At 42.6% G+C, this 21,722-nt stretch overlaps 1 protein-coding gene across 1 annotated transcript; it reads right to left on the minus strand.

The window, feature by feature from the left end:
* Window positions 1–10,450: 10,450 nt before the first annotated feature.
* On the minus strand, window positions 10,451–21,543 carry MRPL23 (mitochondrial ribosomal protein L23). The gene is made up of 5 exons (XM_057372155.1): window positions 21,473–21,543; window positions 21,188–21,310; window positions 20,488–20,570; window positions 18,631–18,704; window positions 10,451–10,800 (listed from the first exon to the last, which is right to left on the minus strand). The coding sequence occupies exons 1-5, from the start codon at window positions 21,496–21,498 to the stop codon at window positions 10,636–10,638; spliced, it is 471 nt and encodes a 156-aa protein (XP_057228138.1). The 5' UTR covers window positions 21,499–21,543; the 3' UTR covers window positions 10,451–10,635.
* Between the last annotated feature and the right edge of the window lie 179 nt (window positions 21,544–21,722).

Consider the following 21,722-nt stretch of genomic DNA (forward strand, 5'->3'; position numbering starts at 1 on the left):
CCCTTCTTCAGCAGATCATCTCCATCACCCGCTTCATCTGCCTACCCAACACGTGCCCTTCAAGCTGTTTCTGAGCTACAGCCAAACCCCTGAAGCCAGGCTCTCAGGGGCAAAATGTCTTCACTGACAAGGAGGTTTTTGGGGTGCAGTCCAAGCTCAATCCCCTTTTACTCCCAGGAGGGAGATAAATGCYCACCCTGTACCGCTCATACTGTGAGGCTCATTCACAATGTTACTGGACCAAGGGGGCCAAAAGCCAGCTCTTTTTCTTCTCAGGTGTTTCYTCCACTGCTCCTGAAGATTCAGCACAATGGGGGCTCATTTATTTTAGAGGTGGTGGCGACAATCATTCACCCACAGAAGGAAAACTGGAGGGCAGCAACATGAATTCCCATGTCTGTACGCTGTGCTCATCAGAGATAAAAGACTCTCCAGATCTTGAGGGACAGATGGTTAAAGGGTGGCTTGCTCAGTCTGCCCTGCTCTTGTGATTCTGTCAAAGACACAAAGTATTTGGTACTTACTGCTTTTTTTCTTCAAGAGGTCTCTGCTCAAAAGTGAATCTCCATGTCTATTTAAAAGACAAAGAAAGTAATTTCTTGCATACTGTAATAGAGAGAAAACATACAAAAAGGTGAACTTCAGAGTTCAAACCACAGAAAGATAAATGAATCCCTTTAAGAAAATTAATAGGAAATCCTCCCACTATAAGCCAATCTCACATTTTTGGAGTCCAGCTCAGAAGGAATAAAATCCCCATATCTGCTAATATGAGGATAAGGAGGCACTTCAGCTATTCAGAGGTACAGACCTTCCCAAGCCTGGTTTCTCTGCCCACCCTGTGCCAGGGCCTGAGCAACTTGGACCTGCTTATTGAGAGCCATCTCTCTGGTGTCTGGATCTGGGGGAGAAGCAGGAAGAGAGGGGGCCCTGAAGGCACTCCATTTCTCAGTACCAGAGTGCTCCACAACATACCCAGGGCCACAGCCAAACGCATTAGACCACAGCACTCCAAGATCCCACTCAAGAGTCTTCATAATTCCTCTTCTCAAGCCAAGAAAAACAGCAAGCAGAAAACAAATAACAGTGGGCAAGCAGGAGTATTTGTCCCTTACTACAATGGCCTTAAGCAATCAGAGAGGTAGGGCTGATGAACCTTTAATTACTTGTGCAATAATGACCTCTGTTTCCAGCATTCCTTGGCAGGCAGGAAGCGGCTGGAGCAGTCAGGGACCTGTTATGCTCTCTCCTCCACAGGCTTGAAATTGATACGAAGGCCCCTCACCCAGCTGGTCACAAGTTTCAAGATACATTGCACACAGAGGTTGTTTATAGCTATTAAAAGCAGTGAAAACAAAATACAATAGAAACAAAACAGCTCTTTTACTGAGGAGTTGTTACTGAAAATCACGGCTCTATTGCTAAGGTGTTCAAAGCTCCTCTGCTACTTTTTCCAGACAGCTAAAAGAGTGAATTTTAAAAAAAGCAGGTTATGAAACCAGCTTTCAACCTCGGTACATCAATATTTTCTGTAGTGTGTCATACTCCACAAAGAGGGAAAGGAGGGGGCACGTTTTACTAATGATGCCTAGATATTAGCTAGAAATACACATGGGGTCCAGAGGAGAGTGATCACCACTAGATAATTTCKATGACACAAAATGAAGGCAGAAAGAGATGTTATGGAATTGACCCAAGCTCAGCTGAATGCAGTTTGGGAATTCACTCTCCTGATTCCCAGGCCACAGAAATGAGCTTTCTTTTGAGGGCAGGGGGAAATTGAGACATTCCCAACTGCGGCTGAAGAATGCAGAAGGGTGCTCCATCTCCCCACAGGGTCTACCACACAACTGGATGTACTGTAGCTGAAACAGCTGCCAAACCTGATGTCTTTCCCAAGCTCCATCTAGGCTGGGATTCTGCAACACAACAGAGGCTGATCCAAAGGTCAGAAACAGAAACTGTGCAAGAGACAGCTCACAGGCTATTTCACTTCCGAAATAAGAAAGTCTCTTCCTATCGCCATCTCCATCTGCTGGAGTCAGATTGTGCCTTGACGCATGTGGCATTGACAACTTCCCAAAACTCTTACTCCTTTAATATTACCATTAGCTTTCTGATATCTTGGTTATCCACAGAAACAGTCAGAGTGCGTCTGCATCCAGCAAAGTTCTTGGCCCTGATATTTTGTGGCAAAGAATTGCACAACACTAATCTAACTCACTGTTGAGTGAAAACATTTTATGTCAGTTTCTATCTTGCCTTCTTTTTTTGTTTCTGTGACAGTCCCCATTCCCATACATCATAAAGGGAGGTACTTCTGCATAGTCCATCTCTAATTATGTTGCTTCTCATTTCTCCCTCTTCTATAATTACTATTTTACAGGCTTTTCAATGTCTTTTTGCAAGGGGTCTTTCTTGCTACAATCACAGTTGGCTCCTTAACTCCCCGTCCTCTTGAAGACAAAGGGCCAAAACAATATCGTCTGTCCCAGTATTTAAGGGAATCTTTGCAACACAGAAAGATGTCCTGGAATTGCTGCACAGCTTTCTTATCAGTTAAAACAGGGAACACGGAGATAAAAGGAGTCAGCTCCTTCTGTCAACTGAAATTTCTCTGTCCTGAGATGCATTAGGGCAATAGAGAACTGACTTGGGTTAGAAAATAGCAGCTTTGGACACAAGACAGAGGGTGTAGGCAGACCCATCAGTCCCTGTCCTCTTTTACCAGTCAAAAAGGATAAGGAAACTCCAAATGGCAGAACACCACTGAGATACAAAGCCTGCTCCAGTGGAATTATCCATTGCTTCCATTAACAGTTCCTTTGCCCTGCCTCACAGTGCAGAATTCTGTCTACCACGTGCCACTGCTCTCACTGCCCAGAGCCTAGAAGAATGCACATGCAAAATACATTCCCAGGGACATGCCTATCCGTTAATCTAATGACATCTAATGACAGCCTGCCTGTGCAGCACCCTTAGTTTCTTTTCTAGTTGTTTCAGCACCATAAGATATGAAGATCCAGYTGGACAAAGCTGCCTCATCCATGGAGATGCCAGCAAGCAAAAGTAATACAGATCTCCACTTTCCCTCCTTTGTTGGATCTCCAGTCAGGTCACAATCACTATTAAGTCCATCTGGAGAAACTGAAGCATTCAGAAGTTCACTGAGTCATCAAAAGCAACAAACAGCAGCAGTAGCGGGCTGCCACACAGCTCTGGAAAAGTCCCCTTCGAAATATGAAATCCCTGGAATGAAGGGCTGCCTTGGCTCATCCATGAGATTATTTTAATGGCACRTTCATGAATTCATCCGAAACTTCATTCAGAAGAGTCAACAGGGAGGTGCTGGGAGAGAGGAGCTCCATCTCCAGTTTGAAAGCAACCTACCAGGAGAGATCCCATGAGCAGAGTGGGGAGCACACAACATTAGAGAGCTACTCAGTTTCAMCATCAAGTCTTAGGGCTCCTTAGGTCCCCTCACACTGATCTTGTAAAGATTTGCCTGATCAGCCCTTAAAAACTGGACCCATCTTTGAAGTTCAGGGCCCAGCTATGTCTGCCACAAGAAGTGGCAGCATCAGGCCCAACATACATTGGGCAAAAATGCAAAAGAAACAGTCCACCTCTGTTTCAAAAGGCTTGAAAGTTCCTGCCCTTCTCTTCCTCTAGTCCCTTCCATAAAAACTTTGCATGCAGAGCAGTGTCTCTTGAGTCCCTCATTCTCTTGAGCAAAGTAAACAGACCTCCCGTGCAGTGACAAATGAACAACAAACAGAGAGAGAAGAAGAAAAAAAAATCTTGCTGCCAACCCGAAGATTTTTTTCTTGGCATGTTTAATTTACAAAAAAAATTAAAATGTTCAAGCTATGCCCCAGGGGTGACCCTGCATAAAGCTTTCTGGCAGCTCCAATGTCTGCCATTTTCCTCTCACATCACCACAGACACCCCATCTCTTYCTGTGCTTTTACCCTGATGCACACACACACATACAGAGCCCTAAGAATCCTGGCACCCAGACAGCTTTTTCTTTTTCAAGCATGCCAAAACAAGCTCAGCTCCTAAATCCTTTTTAGAATTTGGGCTTGTGTGGAAATGTGTTTGCCTCCATCCTATGTTTATTTTCTTTTGTTTTCAGGTTTGTTAGCCCAAGGGCAAATGTTGTTCCTAGCACCAGTTTTGGGGTTGGGTTTTGTTTCATTTTTTTTTTTTTTGGTATTTATCTTTCAATCAAATGTTCCTCCTTGCAAGGATAAACAGGATGTTTAGAGACTCTGGGTATGACGACCAGTCTTTGACAGCTGTTGTGAGACACCACACACTGGGTTTGCCATGTGTGCAAGTGCTGGCACRGCTCAATCTGCAGCAGGCTCCCTTCATGACCTCCAAAACCTTCAATAGCACTGTGCTTCCAGCGCAGGCTCACGAGCCATGCACCACACAGACATGATCCAGAACAACTCCCTGSCTTCTCCCTCTGTCCACCTCACAGCCCTTCCCTTTCTAGTCTGCTCATTTCACTTGTTTAGCTACACTAAACTATGCTCTGCCTCTGAGAAATTTTTCTTTTCCAGGTACATACAGACAGACAAGAGTCAAAATACTTCTAAATCACAAATCAACAGAGGGAGTTTCCCAAGCCTTTTTTTAGGAAYGGAAGTTTTCCAAGCCTTGAATCACTGACATTGGTATGACACCTACAACAAGAACTTTGGAAAATTAAAGATAGTACTAAGGGCCAGATCTCAAGCAAGATCTACCTGTCTAGAACACTGTGTGTGACCTCTCCAAAATTCCAGTCACCACAGAAGAAAATGCACTGCCTAATTCTACACTGCACAAAYTCTCCAAAATCTTAATCACTTTTTATTTGCAGTATTTTCTAACAGCTGAAGGCAGAAAAGATTAAGAGACTGATAATTAGTCCTGTTTTGTAATTAAAAACCATTACTTTTACACCAGGCTATAATTACTGGGTTCCCAAGCCACAGAATAAGTTACTGTGGTGTATTTCCCAAATTCTGCAAGCTGGGTGTGTCCACAACAGCAGCACACACTTTGATAAGCCATATTATACACAAAGAGCTAAATGCTGTCTAAATAGTCATAAATCACTTGAGAAGAAATGGCTCAACCACTATGTCATCTTATCTAGTCTAAAACCCTTTGCATTTAAAGAAAACAGTATTTACAGAAATTACCTCTTCTCTACAAACACATGATTTCTGAGCAGCAACACGCACTTTTCCCCATTACAACCACTTTGTGTAATTCACAGGACAAATGACAACATGTTGGTGACTTTCATGCTGTTTGGGCCCAGCTTATTCAAGGAAAATGACTTGGTCCTGCAATGCTTGTCAAGTTCAAGCCTGGAAATCTATTCCAGGTAACATTCAACCACAAACTTCTGGCCTATGCACAGAAAGTACAGCATGAAATTTTATGGTGTGTGTCATTCAGGAGGTCAAAAGGGATTGCCACAATGTTCCTTTTTAGCCCTGGTACCTAGGAGCCTTGGCATATAAGCCACTCTGGAAAGTCATTCTCAGACAACGACTTTAAATTAGACTCTGAGCAGTCCTTGAACTCTACTCCAGGAGAAAGCAGCATTGTAAAGATAACGGTTTTACAGCTTTCAGTCCTCCCAGGAAAAATAGTGCTTGCTTTGTGTACCTTGTCCTGTTGCATACACTAAGTAGACGTCCTCTATCCAACCCTCACCACTCTCTGCAAGCTGTTCCACAAACACGCCAGAGCTGAAGCAGCAATAGTCTGTCCTACAACCTGAAAATTCAAATAAGTAAAASAGTTTTCCTGCAATAAAACCCCCTACTTTGATGTCATTGGGATAACTGGATGGAGGAGGAATTCCCCAGCCATGAAGAGATTTTTCACAGCAAATCCACCTCGGATAAAGTAAGCCAAATTCTCCTACTGCTTCATTCATTCAGCACTGCTAATGGCAGTGGGTCAACAGTGGATCAAATCAAATTGAATACATTTTTTCTGACACTCAATGCATAATTTGGGGATGCCGGTAAGGAAGCAGGTATCAGAAACTCTGGACTACCCATCCTCAGGCACRTGCAGTCATGAAAGCCAGCCATCTACTTTCCCTGTGCTTCACCCTTCCTTTGCCCAGAACAAGWACGTTTCTTAACAGGATTAGCATGTACCTTTTCTGGAATCCACTTACTTCTTTCCTGTAATTTAGCCTTCTGTCTTTTAACTATCAGTAGCTTGAYAAACAGGGAATGATGGCCAGCACTGTAAAAACTGATGCCACCATGTGCAGGTCACACCTAATCTTTAACACAGTGGTGTCCCTCTGGGCTCCGTACCGGGACCGGTTCTGTTCAATATCTTCATCAGTGACATAAACTATGGCAACAAGTGCACCCACGGCAAGTTTGCAGAACAACACCAAGCTGAGTCATGCACTGACACACCTGAAGGACTGGATGCCATCCTGAGGGACCTGGACAATATCAAGAAGTGGGCCCATAGGAACCTTGTGAGATTCAGCAAGGCCAGGTGCAAGATCCTGCTCCTGAGCTGGGGTGTGAAGATGATTAAAGGATGGAACACCTCTCCTCTGAGGAAAGGCTGAGAGAGCTGGGGTTGTTCAGCCTGGAGAGGACTCTGTAGAGACTTTACTGGAGCCTTTAGGTACTGAAAGGGGGCCTATAAGAAAGATGGGGCCGGATTTTTTTAACAGGGTCTTCTGCAATAGGACCAGGGATAATGGTTTGAAACTAAGAGAGGGTCAATCTAGATTAAATAAAAGGAAGAATTTTACAACATGGAAGGTAAAACACTGGAACAGGTTTCCCAAAGAATTGGGGGATGCCCCATTCCTAGGAACATTCAAGGACAGGTTGGAATGGGCTCTGAGCAACCTGATCTAGTTGAAGACATCCCTGCTCATAACAAGATTGTTGCACTAGATAATTATTAAAGGTTCTCTTCCAATCTATTCTATGATTCTATAGTTTGGGTAACACAGAAGATAAAGCTACAAGAGCTTTATGTCTAACCACTTAACAGCTGAGCTGCACTCTCTGAGGTCATATAGCAAGGGTTGGCTAATGAGAAATGGTTATAAAACTCAGTGATTTTGTTATCTGCAGGAACCTCTCCCTARCACCCATCAGAGCACTACCTACAACACAAAACTCTTTTCTAAGGTGTAATGTTAGGTGAGTCAGACACGTCTGCACTCTCTATGCAGCCATTTTGGTTTGTTTCARAAAATCAGAAGTAATTGTGAAGTGTCTGCTGGGACAGTGCTCATCATAGCTGGTTGGTATTGCTGGGATAGCACTTAGCATAGCCAGATGCCTTTCTCCACCAGATCGGCCATCACAGCCAACTGCACATCTGCTGGCTGTTCCAGCACTCTACTCTCTTTGGGGGGTTGCACACGTTCAGAGAGGAAAGAAACTGCGTTCAGCATCTCCCCTGCACGTCAGAGAAACCAGCAGCTGCAGAGCTGTGCACGCCAAGCACAGGACATGGCTTCTCCTGCACCACAGTGAACATCAGTCTCTTCAACCAAGTCACTACTCTGGTCCTTGGAGAAGTTATTCACATGTATATCCATATCCCTGGCCCACAGGTATGGCCGCTGACATAGCCAAGGACAGCTYGACACCTCTGACAGCAGGGCTAGATGGGACTTCACAGGAGCTGCTGATCCTTTACATCACCCAAAACAAACATCAGGATGTGCTGGAAGGAGCACAGCACATTGAACAAAACTCAGAAAAAACTCTGAGTCCCTGTCCTAGTTTCAGCGCTTTTTGCTGTACTTCTCTCAGTACATCTGATACAATCTGTGCCTGGTATTAAAGTATCATCTCTGTTATCTTTTAGCCCACCTGTAAAGCTTGGGGGATGGGATTTATGAAGCGCTGAAGCACCAGACCATATTAACCACTAGCACTTCCTCAGAAACACTGCTCAACAAGAGACTAGGAAAGACTCGAGATCTTTTTACTCCCACTTTCATGGCATTAAAGTCAAGAGCATTAAAGAAAAATAATGTTGGGTCAGAGACTTTTTTGCCTTTTTAATCTTACCTTAACTTCACAGGAATAGTTTTAGAGGTAGCTGGTAACATTGAGTATTAAGTCCCAGCCCAGAAACAGTGGCTTGGAACTCGGTGACCTTTTAGGTCCCTTCTAACTCAAACCCTTCTATAGGATTCCATGACTGCTTTTAAGCAGCTCAAGTATCTGCCTGGATTTGGTCACTTCATACAGACTTGGGTGTATCTCTGTATCTCTTGTATCTCTGTTTCTTCCCTTTTGTGCCACTTTAGACAGAAACCTGCCTTGAACCTGAGCTAGAGATTAACTGCCCATGGAGAAATCAGAGTAGCAAAGCATGGTAGACCTACACAGCAGCTTTTGACATTTACTGAACCTAGAGCATATTTGGGACTGCAAATAAATTTTATTCATCCTCAACACTAGCCCAGAAGTTGACTCCTCCTGATCATTAACAGGGAAGGCAGAGGGTGATGGTTAAATCTACTTTTGCTGTTACACCTAACACATCTAATGCAGCCTCATTTATCCAGGGCTAACATACCTGACTGTGTGCTTGCTCAAGGCTGACCAACCAGTTAGGAAGACTTATGGCAGCACTAGATTAGGTCTTTCTATCTTCACCATGGTGAAAAAGATGGTGTTACCTACATCGGAGATAACCAAAAATGAAAGTGAAGAAAAAACATCACACTCAGTAAGATTATATTGAGGGAACAAAACCCAAGTTGCAATATAGGTCATCTCCATACTGATCTGTGAAACAACCCCTTTAAAAATGTATTAGACAAAGGAGGGGAGAAGAGGAGGTTGTGTATAGCAGAGGAGAGACCCTTACCCCTAGACAAATTCAATCATCCTACTTTTGTAGGGTGGCCTACATCCTGCAGGCCTCATTTAACCTGGTGTTTCGCATGTCACTACAAAACTTTGGAAGTGTTGCCTTTGCAGATATGCCAAACATATGAACTGTTTTCAGTCAAGTCAGTATTTTTCCACATCTACTATTGTAACTCTGCTGGCAGGCTGGGAATAGCAAATCCTCCCTTATCTCCCTCCTCTCTAAGAGCATCTCTCTGTTTAAGTACCAACTAACTTAGATCATACATGATCCCCCTTGGAAAGTGGACAAAGAGCGGGGTGTAAGCAATAAACCACAGAAGGAGGTGGACTGTCRTGCACAAGGAAAGTAGCAGGGAGAAAGAGGTGACTAATGAACAGAAGGGGGTGYGTAAAATCCTACTTGGATTGAGTCTCTGGAGAACAGCTGTTTCCTTGTAAACATCTTGCTAGATGTCCAAACAAGAAGTACAGATGCAGAACAATAAAGGAGAGCACCCGGGTAGAAGCACTGAAGGCATGGGCTCATTCACTATCCTGCCAATTGCTCCAAGTGGCAGAAATCAAAAGCCAGAGGAACATTAGCTATACATTTAACCCTGCATGTGCTGTGTTGCAGYAAACAACCTGCAGAAATACCCTTCCCCTTTTGTGGTGTAATCCTTCCTAGCCTTCTTTTTCCCCCACTATTTCTGACACCACGGCAGAGCACACTACTTGACAAAGAGGAAATAGTCTCATCAGAGCAAAGTGAAACAGCCACAGAGCCAAGAAGTGTAAACACTGAACGTGGCAGTCCAGAAGGCCTAGACAAGTTCTACTACCGCCCTGGCATCAGCAAGTTGAAGTAGAGGGAGTTACACCAGAAAAAGTAAAAGGAGTCTTTTTATTAGTCTTCAGCACAAAACAGGCTACACTGGCAGAAGCATTTCTATGCCAATACAACTGTGTCCACACAGGACACTTGCCAGCATTGCAAGGTAGCTGCAGAGAGGGGAAGGAATACCAGCATAACCATRCCAGTAAACATTCCTAAGGCAGGCTGGTCACAGAAGGCAGCTACCTGCACTGCACAACAGCAAGGAGAGATGTACACCTTTGTCTGTTTTTTGATGCTTAAAGGGATCAAACACATATGTGCCTAGTCACAAACCTGTCCCATAAACCCTGTCCCCAAAATGCCCCACAACTCTTTCCAGAATACTGTAAGATCACATGCACTTCTCCAGGAAAGGAGGGGTCACTGCAAGGAAGGCACTAGGATAGTAGGACACAGTAAGTCACAATAATGGAACCCTGTGTCCTGAGCCTATAGTTTAGTTATCGACACTTTAATGTCCACCTCTGACTAATCTATCTTGACTTTTATACTTTCTATTCCATATAAACTACACACATTCAAATAAAGTAAATGCCATCCATTTCTACTCAAAACAACCCACAGCAGCACAAAGAAGGTAAACACAATGACACTCTCATAGTCAGAAATGACAACAAGGAATTCCACATTTTAGAAATAGTCCGCAAGTTCACAGAAAAGACCTGATGCAGTCAGAGTTATTTTACCTTTTTATTTCTTCAGGGCTGTTTTGTTGTACTCATGCACAAACAGCCAGAAAAAAAAGACACACTAGCAAGGGCTGCTCAAGAATAAACATTCCGTCATCACGAGAAGGGAAGAGTGCAAGTTGCACTAACCAAAATCCCTCTGAGTCTAAAGGAAGGCAGCTGGCTTGTTGCATCAAAGTCCAAACCAGTCAGGGACTCCACCTCGTCTGGGGTCACCTTCCTGCTTCTGCTTCTCTTTCTCCAAAAATTTATCCCTGAAGTCATCGAAAGTGCGAGTTTCTGTGTCTTGTTCTTTCTCTGGAAATAGGTTGGGAAACTGAAAGGTTTGTCCTTGGCCCTAAAGAGAAAACAAATGGTCAGAGACATTCCAGCCTTTCTGCAGTAGCTGTGATGCATACACTTTCAGCAAAAGACCACCCTGAATTTTCAGCTAGTGCAAAATGGTACCTCGTGACCTCCCAAGATCTCTTTCCACCCATGCCCCCAAGACACATGTACTTCCCTTACTCCCAAAAGCTAACTTTCAGCCTCTCCTTTTCTGTGTGCTACTTAAGATACTGCCATCTTTTTTTTTTTTTCACAGATGAATGATCAGGAGATGGACATCTCTTCAAAGACTTTGAACCAGCTGAGAGATGTTGTGTGAGTCGAGTCACACAGTGAAAGCAAGATGGTCAAAATAAGTGATTTTGTTAAAGTAACATCACCAGGGAAATACACAGTGGAGCAGGCATTCATTATGTTAACACTCAGGATATGAGTAGTGGTTGTAGTTGTTTAGATCTCAGCTAAGGATAAGAGAAAACAGTCCTAGCAGCTGTTACTGTAGGGTGTAATGTGGGAATACAGAATAACAGATATCAGAGGTCTCTTATCAACAGACATAAAGACTATGGTTTAAAACAATTACAGTGGGAACAATCTGTCTAATATATCACTAATGAGATTAAAGTGATTACATCTGCATCAGTCACTCTGCCTAACAGACAAGTCATTTTAGTGAAACATCATCATCATATCTATGTCTCCCACTTGGAAAACAAACATTTGCTTGGTTTCTGGTTTTTATCTAACAGCAGGAAACCATTTTTCTGTGGAAATGTACTATCCCATTAACATTACCTACTTATTTTTAGTGGCGTTTGCTCTAAGCACAACTTCATTAAACCCAACAATATCAGCCCTTCCTAGATAAGACCTAGAAAACTAAAAGTTGTAACTGGTCACTCAGCACTCTAAAATTACTCTCCAAAATACTTACAAATGTTACCATACATTAACTTCTTTGGCAGTACTCTGCATACAGAAATCTCAATAAAAACATTTAACTGCTTCAGATGAAAACAGGTGGGTTTATTTTTTTTCCAATCAGCCAGTCTTTAAATTTATGCAATAAATAAAACCAAACAAGAAGCTCAGTTATGAAATGGTTCCACAAAGGACATGAAAGAAGCCTTCCCCTACATGAAGGAGCTTTCCCCAACATACCTACTCTTTGGGCTCCAAAATATGACATAAATAAATTCAATAGAACCGTCAACACGTCCCTCACCCAGCTGCATGTGTGCTATGTTTCATCTAATCACATACATTCAGCCTGGAAAATAACAGGTGTGAAAAAATCTAAACCTCATATGCTTTGGAGAGAAAAAAAGCATGACTTATCCCTGATGAGATTATCCAGACTGGAATCTACAAAATACCAACTCTACCCAGCAATGTTCCGGTTGTTTTTGTAGTGCATACTTCTTGGGGGTTCCCTTAGAGCCTGACCATACTACAAAAACAACAAGAGAGCTGCTGTGTACATTGCTCTTTCCTTGATTCTGGCCTGGATAAGATCAACTGGAACATATCAAGGTTTTCCTTTCCACTGGTGTGCAGCCTGGGGTTTCAGCTCTTTTGTACCTCTAAATTACCAACAGGTATCCTTGTAATAGCTGTCCTTTGACAGTTAAAGCACAGTCCCATTTCCTGGCACACAAACTGGCCTTACCAGCGTCCTTGAGCAAGCCCAAAGCTGCAGCCTACTGAACCTCTTCCTRTAGTAGGGTCAGTAACAAGCACCCCATCAAGCACTGCCCAGGATTTTAGCACACTGAAGCATTTGGAAAAAAAATTGCCAATATTACAAAAAATTGCTGTGCGTTAACAGCGCTGTGGGCAGGTACCACAGTGGTACCTACAGTCCTGTGGTACCTACAGAACAGACACTACTMAAGACCTATCTGCCCTGGAGAGGAAGCCATTTTAGTTAAACAAGTCAGAAAACAACTCAGACTAGCTAACATGGTAGGCACACCACCTCCACTGAAAATCTGAGAACTATTTATATTGGTAACAGTGTAGTAAGGGACTGCTCTTGTTATGCAGCACTTTCATTCTGGTACGCTTCCAGGACCAATGCATTTCCCTTAYTGGAGAATGAAGGAAAGCTGTCCCTAAAGCATACTAACAACATCCATGGTAATTCACTAAGCATTGCAAAACAGCTATTATTTTAAAAAGACGGAAGAAAACAAAAAATATATACACAGAGGCTGTAGTAAAACCAGACAAACCTTCAAGCTGTTTATCAAAGGGCTCACAGTTCCCATTTCAAGGCTGGTGAAAGTCAAATATTGAGCTGAAAATGTCAATCTGTATCTGGAGTCTTTTAATAAATCAAAATCAGCACAGACAAGTTGGCTCTTTCCAGCTCTTGTTTTGTGAAGAAATTCTGATTTTGGCTGGCAGCCAAACATGATTCAAAACAGCCAAGACATTACACCCTGAGAACTGAAGGTTGATAAATCCTAAGTAACAATACTCTGCAGTAATACTGCACTGTAAGGCTCTGGAGTGATGAAAGCTGTATGAAAAATAGCTGTTGTGCATGCTCAGTAGCTGGTTTTCAGAAGAAGCCTGTATCTTGGGTATTTCAAAATTTAAAAAATACCAAAAAGCATCAACTTACAGAAAGGATTGTGAAGCTGTCCAGGCATATTTACACTCAGTGCATCTTCCACATAATGCCAGAGGCTACTGAGGTTCAAGCTCATATGCAACCTCCTCAAGAAAATGCCTACCAAAGGAACAGCGGGATTGTCACTCCTTTACACAGTGCTGCTTTTTCTTACACTTTTTCTTTGCAAAAGTTTTCCCTTCCACACAGCAACCATTTGACAACCATATGATAAATGCATCCTCAGAATGAAATCCTCAATGGAATAAAGCAAACAATTGTTACCAAGTTCATCAGGGTTTATCTGATTTACAAACTTCTAGAACATGAAGTGCTGGCATATTCAACTGGAAAGGAAGATTCTGGCTTACTTGAAAACCTTGCATTTTTTCAGTTTCACCTTTTGCAAACTGTTTATCCGTGGTATTCCTCTCAATTGCTGAATTACTGAAATTCTCATAAAATGAAGTAACCTCTAAAAAGACTAGAACTTGCTTCTACTTTAGAACTTCTGCCAGCATAATTACCTTAGACAGACAGAGAAAGGGGGAGAAAGTAACACCACCTTTATACTCAACATAGCTGAGCTAAAAGAAAATCCTGCAAAAGAGACAGACACCGGAAAAAAAAATTTTGCTTCGATAATTTAGTCTGTCTTGGAACTTGGTGGTGCACCAAGAGCAAAAGATCTTTTTCACACAGGTGAAGTGATCCCCTGATACTCTGGAATTTGTCAGAATTAAGCTCTGCCATCATGTGCTCACCTCACTCTTAACAGAAGCCTTACAATACCAAAAAAAAAAAGAACAAAACCCCCCAAAACAAGCAAGTCAGAGAGGTGGCACTGAACACCTAAAAAAATAGAGGCAACCTGATGATTTTATGCATAGSTCTTCTCCATTTAGGGTCTTCCCAGAGACCTGCCTTTTTCTTACAAATTCTAAGGTTATGCAGAAGCGAGATGTGTGGTCCAGAGCTCAGATAAGAGAAATGGGACCCATTAAACTTCTGCACAACTCTAATCCTCAATTCAGCATTACCCAAATGTAAAGTGAGATATAGACAAGGTCTTATGAGGATTCATTTTCAAATGCTAATACCATCCTTCACAATAAAAAATGACCTAAGCATCAAACATTTCTTTTCCCTTTAGATTTCAAGCTTTTGTCCTTAGAAAGTGTAAAAACACACCTTGTTCTTAGAGTCTGTCTAAGGAGTTATCACATGGAGTAATACAAATTGGCTCCATTCATTTTAATGAGAGGTCAAGTGACCATAATTAAGCCTGTGAAGTCAAGTGCTGMCCCTTCCACTGTTGAGCCTCACGTCAGAAAACTGCTGGAAGGATTATCAAGCACAAATTCACTTAGACTTCTCTGACCTTTGCATCCCTCAAAAGTTTAGAAATGGAAGGTCAGCACAAATATTACTGTGCAGCAATGATGCAGCAAACATCGATCATGTAAACAACTGTGAGATCTTCTGTTATTTGGATAAGTGAAGCTCTTACTACTGTCCTTCGGAATTAGCAGAAAACTGATGTTTATTGTATCATTAACTACAAAAATGTTGGATTCCCAAAAGCATGGGATTCAGTCCAGCAGTAGCAGCAAATGCAGCTAAGTTTAATAATCAGTGCATTTGAACAATTCTCTCACTATTGCAGTGGTAACATCTTATGCTAAAACATATGGCAAAACAGCACAGAAAAAACTTCAAAAATCCATTCAGGAATGACACCACATATGGATCATCCAAGTTGCCTCTGAATTCAAAAGAAAACTGCTGTCATATGTGATGTGCAAATACATTAATTACTATGAATGTACAGGATACTCTAAACAGGGGTTGAGAAGAAAGCATTTGCAAAAATGTTCCCACCGGTGTCATCATTCAAGCAGCTAAATGGGTGTTAGTCCTAACGCTGACAAGGTCAGACTCGCTTTTACAGCCATCTCCACCAGCTTTCTCAAAACAGGTTTAATTAAAAATAGCCCTGGATTCCAGAGGCTTGTCTACAGTTGTGCTCCCACGGGTACTAACACCTGTTAGGCTAAACCAATGAGAACACTGAAGGAGGACAAGGAGGGGATGCTGCTGTTTTTTTTTAATTTCCCTGATATTACTGCAACTGCAAACTTTCTCACTGGCTTTGTTTTCTTCTTTTTATTTCTTTTCATTGTGATAATTACAGTTATATTTGAGTAAGGAGAAAGGCTGCTCTATTATTTTATTCCATCTACAAAGATATAAAACTCGGTTTTAATTTAAAAAACTGAACGGTGTAGAAAAGTAGCATTTGATACACAGGACCACAAGTCTCTAACTTAAACCTTTCTCATCACATTCCAAAAGGGGAAAAAAGGCAGACACGCTGTGGAATGGCAAGATATTGTTGATCCACAGCCTTCTATGATATGAAGTATTTTTTTAGCGTGAAAATATTATGCTTGGACTGATCACATATTTGTCCAGTTACCGCCTGAGAATAAAGTAAACAACTCAGAATCTCCAAGAAGTAGTATTTGGAAAAGAAAGGATAACAATTCTTACATGTGCAGCAGCTGGGGCACTAGTCTGACACCTAAGGGTATGTTGAATATGACTTCATACACCTTCCACCTTTGAGACACTTGCAGTAAGTCAATGGATAYGTGTGTTGCACTGGGACACATAAGGTGATGCTTTATGAAGCAGGGAAATGTAGCTGGTCAAGAGAATAAACTCAATTTCATTCAGGTAAACTGCACCACAGCTGCGACCAAGTCATACTGGAAAGAGCAATACTGCCACCTACTGGGCAACGGAAAGATCAACCCAAGACCTTCCAAAAACACATCCATTTTTTCCAGTCATAAGCAGTTTTAACTTGAAACTGGATTAATGAGAGAAAACACAGCTGGTAAAAATGGTGGGAAAGCCCAGCTACTCTGACTCATGGCAGATGAAAACTAATTCTCATGAAAATAAGGATTTTACAGTGGTTACCAAAGACTTTCCTAAATTAGGCAGATACTAACAATGGACTGAATGGGGCCCGTAATGGCCTGAATTACACCATCATGAATGAGAACTAAGGCAAACCCTTTGGATTCAGAAATTAAATTGGTTTCTGGCTTCACCCACAGTTTAAAGATGGTGCGAACACAGAGCTGGGAGCTCATTGTCTGAGACATCAGAGCTAGTGATGAAAAGCAACAAACAAAAGGAAAAAGAGAAAGGGGGAGGAATAAAGAAACCTAAACGTTAATGGAATTACCAGACCACAACAACAACGGGGAAAAAAAGTGACCAAACAGACCAGGAATGAGGTGAGGAAAAAACACAGAGACCAAGCTTCACTGGCAAGAGTTGAGCAAATGGTCAGGATTCCCTCCCTTGACATGAAAAACACCACCAAAAAGAGGTCCCCTGACCCTGTTCATAGAAGAGATGGAAAACATGGCATTCCTGAAGAATTTATTATGGTAACTACAGTAAAAGGCAGTAAGGGACTCTTGTTGTCCCATACGCTAAGAGACCTCAGCCACAGTCCATTGCCCAGAAGACAAAACGAGAGGTTGAGAAATGACCAAACTACTCCTGTGCACCTGCCTCCAATACCAAGCTGGTTTAGGTAGATCTCCACACCTCTGCTGAGCAACCCTCAAGGTAATGGCAACTATTCTAGGCTGAGAGGCTGAATATGAAATAAATGTGCAAAGGCAGTGCCTTAAACAAGTCTCTTACTCCAACAGAGCAGCAGCATTCTGCTTCCCACTCCTTCCCCCTGAGTATCTATGGCTTGCAGACTACTTCTTTCTCAACTCAGCAGACCAAGGATGCAAGACTGCATTACAGTGAAATAAAATTTGAGAAGTGACTACAGTTCACTAGAGACACGTCTGCTTCAGTCTTGGGAAACAAGTTTCTGAAAGCAAATTAGTCACTAGCAGGAGGCTGTGGCAATGGAAGTGCCTGCAACTACCTACTAAGGAACAATACTCTGAGAAAGCAACTTGTGAGATGAAACATCATAATTCCAAGCATTCAATTCCTAATTGTACAATCCTGGTCTCTGGCAAACAAAAATCTAGCACAGAAAATCCAGGAGGGAGAATTTGCTCACCAAAGCAGACCCTTCCTTGAAAAACGAATGTGCATTTTAGCCATCAAAATGTAAAATCCTCACACAGATGAAGTAGCACTGAACTTTAGCAAAGTAGATCAGTTAGTCCTCATCTAAATACAACTGTAACTTTCTAGTTGTACTTCATACTGTTCTTTTAAATTACGTAACAGCTGTCTAAAAAACCACACCATCCTCACTTTTCTCTCCACTCCCCTTCACAGAAGAGGCTTAGGAACACACTTCTAGGCATATCTGAACTTTGAAATACTAAAAATCAGATTTCCCACTGTTTGGGCCTCTTGAGTTTGACCCCAAGTCCAAGTGAAGCCTTAGCCAGTCTTTAAGATCACAGAGTGTTCCCCCAATATTGAACCCTTGTCTCAAGATGGAGTCACAGGGATGTTGTGCTGCCAACGACAATTCTGAGCTTATGGTTTTACAACCATAAACAGCATCCCTTCAATGTAATTTTGGTATGTAATTTTGGTATGTGAAGGGATTTTCTATCACTGGTTGCACTTCTTTTTTGCATCAAGACAGGTAAGCCCAGRAGAAGGCTTAACTGTAATATGCTCCTGTTGTGAAAGAAATTTTTAAGAACATGAAGCTCCTTTTCCACTGGGCAACCAACGTGTTTCAGAATCCAGTTCAGCCACAAAGCATGCTTGTTTAGACATGACTAAAGGCCCTCCAAGGAATAAGCCTTAGTCTTGTCTGAAATCCAAAGACCTTTAATAAGAAGTTCCCTACCCTCACAACATATTCTTTCACTTACTGGACATTTCAGCAATCAACCACACAAGTCGTGAACCTTCCAGCACAGAGTACAGGGTCAGCATGAAACTCTCTGGCAAAAMAGCACCCTATGACATCAGACCACAACCTACAGAGACACCTCAAACCAACACAGGACTTGAAAATTAACCATTTGTTTGAGTTTGATCTTTAGCCCAAGTCATTTAAATCTCTTTACCTTCTGTAATGTGTTAAAGAAATTGTCATTATTAGAGGATTGGCAGAAATAGTCAACCAGGACAATTCACAGGACATTACTTTCAGCTTGGCTGGTTAATAGTCCCTTTCTTTCTTCACAAGCATCCATCTTCACTCACCAGCTGTACATAGGCAACCTTGTAATCTGGCTTCTTCACTCTCTGATTCCTGTGATTCCTCTTGTTGTTTGCACCTGCAGAAATATAGAGAATCCCACTTTTTACTTCCCAGGACTTCTRAGTTCTGCAAAGCAAGGCAAAGATGAAGAGGGGACTTGGCTAGCTCTGATTTATTGTTAAGAGAAATACTCTTCCTTCACTACCACCACAGCACCACAATTATTAAATTTAATGAAACTGATGGGCACTGCTCTCCTCATTTACAAGAGGGAACCAAGGCATCACCAGTCYGCTGCCATTGTGCCTTCACAAAAAAAGTCTGCAAAGCAAGGAGAAAAGTCCCTCAGGGAGCAATCAGGGGTGATAAACTGTCCTCCCAACATCCACAGCTCCAGAAAGACAAGGAGAAAATCACCACTAAACAGTCTTAAACTTGACAATTTTTACTATTCAGCTGATGAACTGGATCTACTGTTTMTGCACCGGGAAATTATACTCCACATCCAAACAAACCAAAGCACCTCAACCTTCTCCAAGGTTGGAGGTCACAACTGTGTGGGAAATAAAACTTACTCCCTGCATGTCAAGCAGACATTAAAGCTCTCAAATTATTAGGCATTCTAACCCTTTTTTATCCCTCACTATACACAATCACTTAAAATTAGTAGTGAGGGACAAAATGGTTATAACCGACAAGCATGAGTATTATTCAGTGCTATGTGGATCCACATGTGGTTGATATTTAAGACTTTATTTAATTCTGTTTTTCACACAAGCATATTACAGATGATACATCCCTTACAACCTTACCTTATTTTGAAGCTTCTTCTTTCATCCACCATTTTTCACTACTTCAGGTCCTTTTTCCTACTCTTTTTTAATTCATCCTAAATCTTACCAATATAAACACATAATTCCTTTCTGAGAGTCATTATATGAAAAATAAAAACCCAGCCATCAAAGATGTCCTGACCAATAAGTCACTCTCCACTCAATAATTACACTGCCTGTTAATCAAAAAGATAAATYAACATGAAAAAATAAATGAAAAATGTTCCTGACTTTGTACTGCATCCAAACTACAGTCAGAGAAGTTCTAGGGAAAGAAGCATTCATAAGTAAAGATGACATTATCTAAATTTATCTTATGTCAGTTAGAGATGAGTCCCTCTGCCTCCAAGTCAGAGCTCATAGTAAGTTGAACAAGGAATGTTCTTCTCTGGGGTTGGATTCTTTTTGGGGTTTTCATAGGTTTTGGATGGTTTCTTGTTGCTGTTTCTATGGGTTGCACATGAGAGAAACAGCACAAATGGAAACATTCAAGTCTGAAGTAGATATCTGGTAACAACAGGTGATAAAAATCTGAAAGTTTTTCAAGTTGTTTTTCTGATAGTATCTTATGATTCAACATACTGTTTTTCTTTCCTCTACAAACTTTGCCTTTTGTTATACTGTAACACCTCCTCTGTGTGCATGCAAAGTAATCTCAGMTCATTTTTTAAATGAAGGCTATGGCTGAAATTACGTTTAATTACTACTCACTGGTCTTCAAGGAGAAAGTACCAACTACAAAAGCATAAGCCAGATAACTGTAAGGATGAYTAGGCTTTTTAAATTCAGATTTTTCTTTTTAGAGTGAAGCTTACATCACAATTTAATCAAAGCATCCAAAYAAGAAGTGGTGCATGTTCATTTGATGGGATGAATAAACAACTAAGCTAACACACGTCATCACTGCACCTGGAACCACTGGAGCCAAAGTCTGCTGAAATCTAACAGACCTTTTGAGAGGTAAWGTCTACTCCAGCTGTGCAGAGATGCTGTGTTCATCCCTTTGGATTACTCAACTGCACTTACCATACTGTATCCTGGTCCTCACAGCAGCTACTGGCACATTGTATATTTTTTCAAGGTAATTCCTGATATCCACTTTTGTCATTCTAGGCATGGAAAAAACATTTTGGGGAAAGAAAGAAGAGAAAGTGTAAATATTTAAATAAAATAAACCAGAGACTAGTTGATACTGTGGAATAAATTACATCTTCTTGTTTTAACCAAGACAGATTTGCTACATGAAAGTATAAACTCAACCTAGACCACACACTGCTACAGCCATTTATAATCCATAAACTGCAACAACTGTCAAATACTTTATCCTCCGTAAACTCAGCATTCAAAATGTCAGGTATATTCTGTGCTCARCAGGCTTTCTCACTGCCTAACCTGAGATGTCCTTCTTTATTCTGAGTAGGAGATGCTYATCTTATCAGAACCTGCCACAGGCTTGTGGGCTCTAACGCGTGCCATCACACTGGTCAGGTTGAAAGAGTCCTGACAAATAATTGGATGCTACCTTGCTCACTCTGGATCAAATTCATAAGCACTTCCTYCTTCCTAAGCCCGTCCCAGGGAAGGCTGAGCCTCACTAACACCCGAGGAGAGGAGATACGCCAAGCTCGACATTAAATCAATGACGAGCAAGGTCTCCCTAAGGCAGAAGCCCCTTCCTTGTCCCAGCCCTCGGCCCTCCCAGCCCCGCTGCCGTGCCCGCACTCACTCCATGGAGACGCGGAACTGGACGGTGTCCTCGGGCTGGGGCACGCCAGGCCGCACCGCCAGCATGAAGAAGTTGGGACGGAAGATCCGCAGCTGCGGGCCGCCCCTCTGGAACAGCGGGTACCTGCGGGGACACGCCGCTGACTCGCTGACCGGCCCACAGCCCGCCGCCGCCCTGAGTGCCCCCGGCCCCATACCCCATACCCCATATCCCATATCCCATATCCCATATCCCATATCCCATATCCCATATCCCGGCCCATCCCACACCGCCCGCCCCGCTCACACGGCTCTCCTGGCCCCCGCCGCCATGGCCGAACCCCGCGGGAAGCGGCGCTGCCAGAGCGGCTCCGGCGGSCGGCGGCGGCGGCTGCGCCCCCTGCTGGCGCGGAGGAACGCGGGGCCCGGCCCGCGGCACAGGCGGGATGCGGGAGCAGCCGCCAGGCCGGGAAGCGGCTCTGGGCTCCTCAGGGCAAGGAACACAAGGAGCTGCCGGAGGGCATCCAGCAAAGGGTCACAAAGATAATGGACGGTCT

The sequence above is a fragment of the Malurus melanocephalus genome, unplaced genomic scaffold (assembly GCF_030028575.1).
Source record: "Malurus melanocephalus ecotype Western Australia unplaced genomic scaffold, MMel_1.1 scaffold_165, whole genome shotgun sequence".
In the NCBI taxonomy this organism is placed as follows: Eukaryota; Metazoa; Chordata; class Aves; order Passeriformes; family Maluridae; genus Malurus; species Malurus melanocephalus.

Coding starts and splice junctions, on each gene's coding strand:
- MRPL23 (XM_057372155.1), bottom strand. CDS start 21,498: ATGGCGGCGGGGGCCAGGAGAGCCGT. Junction 21,311..21,472: donor GCGGGGGCCAGGAGAGCCGT/GTGAGCGGGGCG, acceptor GTGTCCCCGCAG/GTACCCGCTGTTCCAGAGGG. Junction 18,705..20,487: donor GAGGACCAGGATACAGTATG/GTAAGTGCAGTT, acceptor ATATTTCTGCAG/GTGCAAACAACAAGAGGAAT.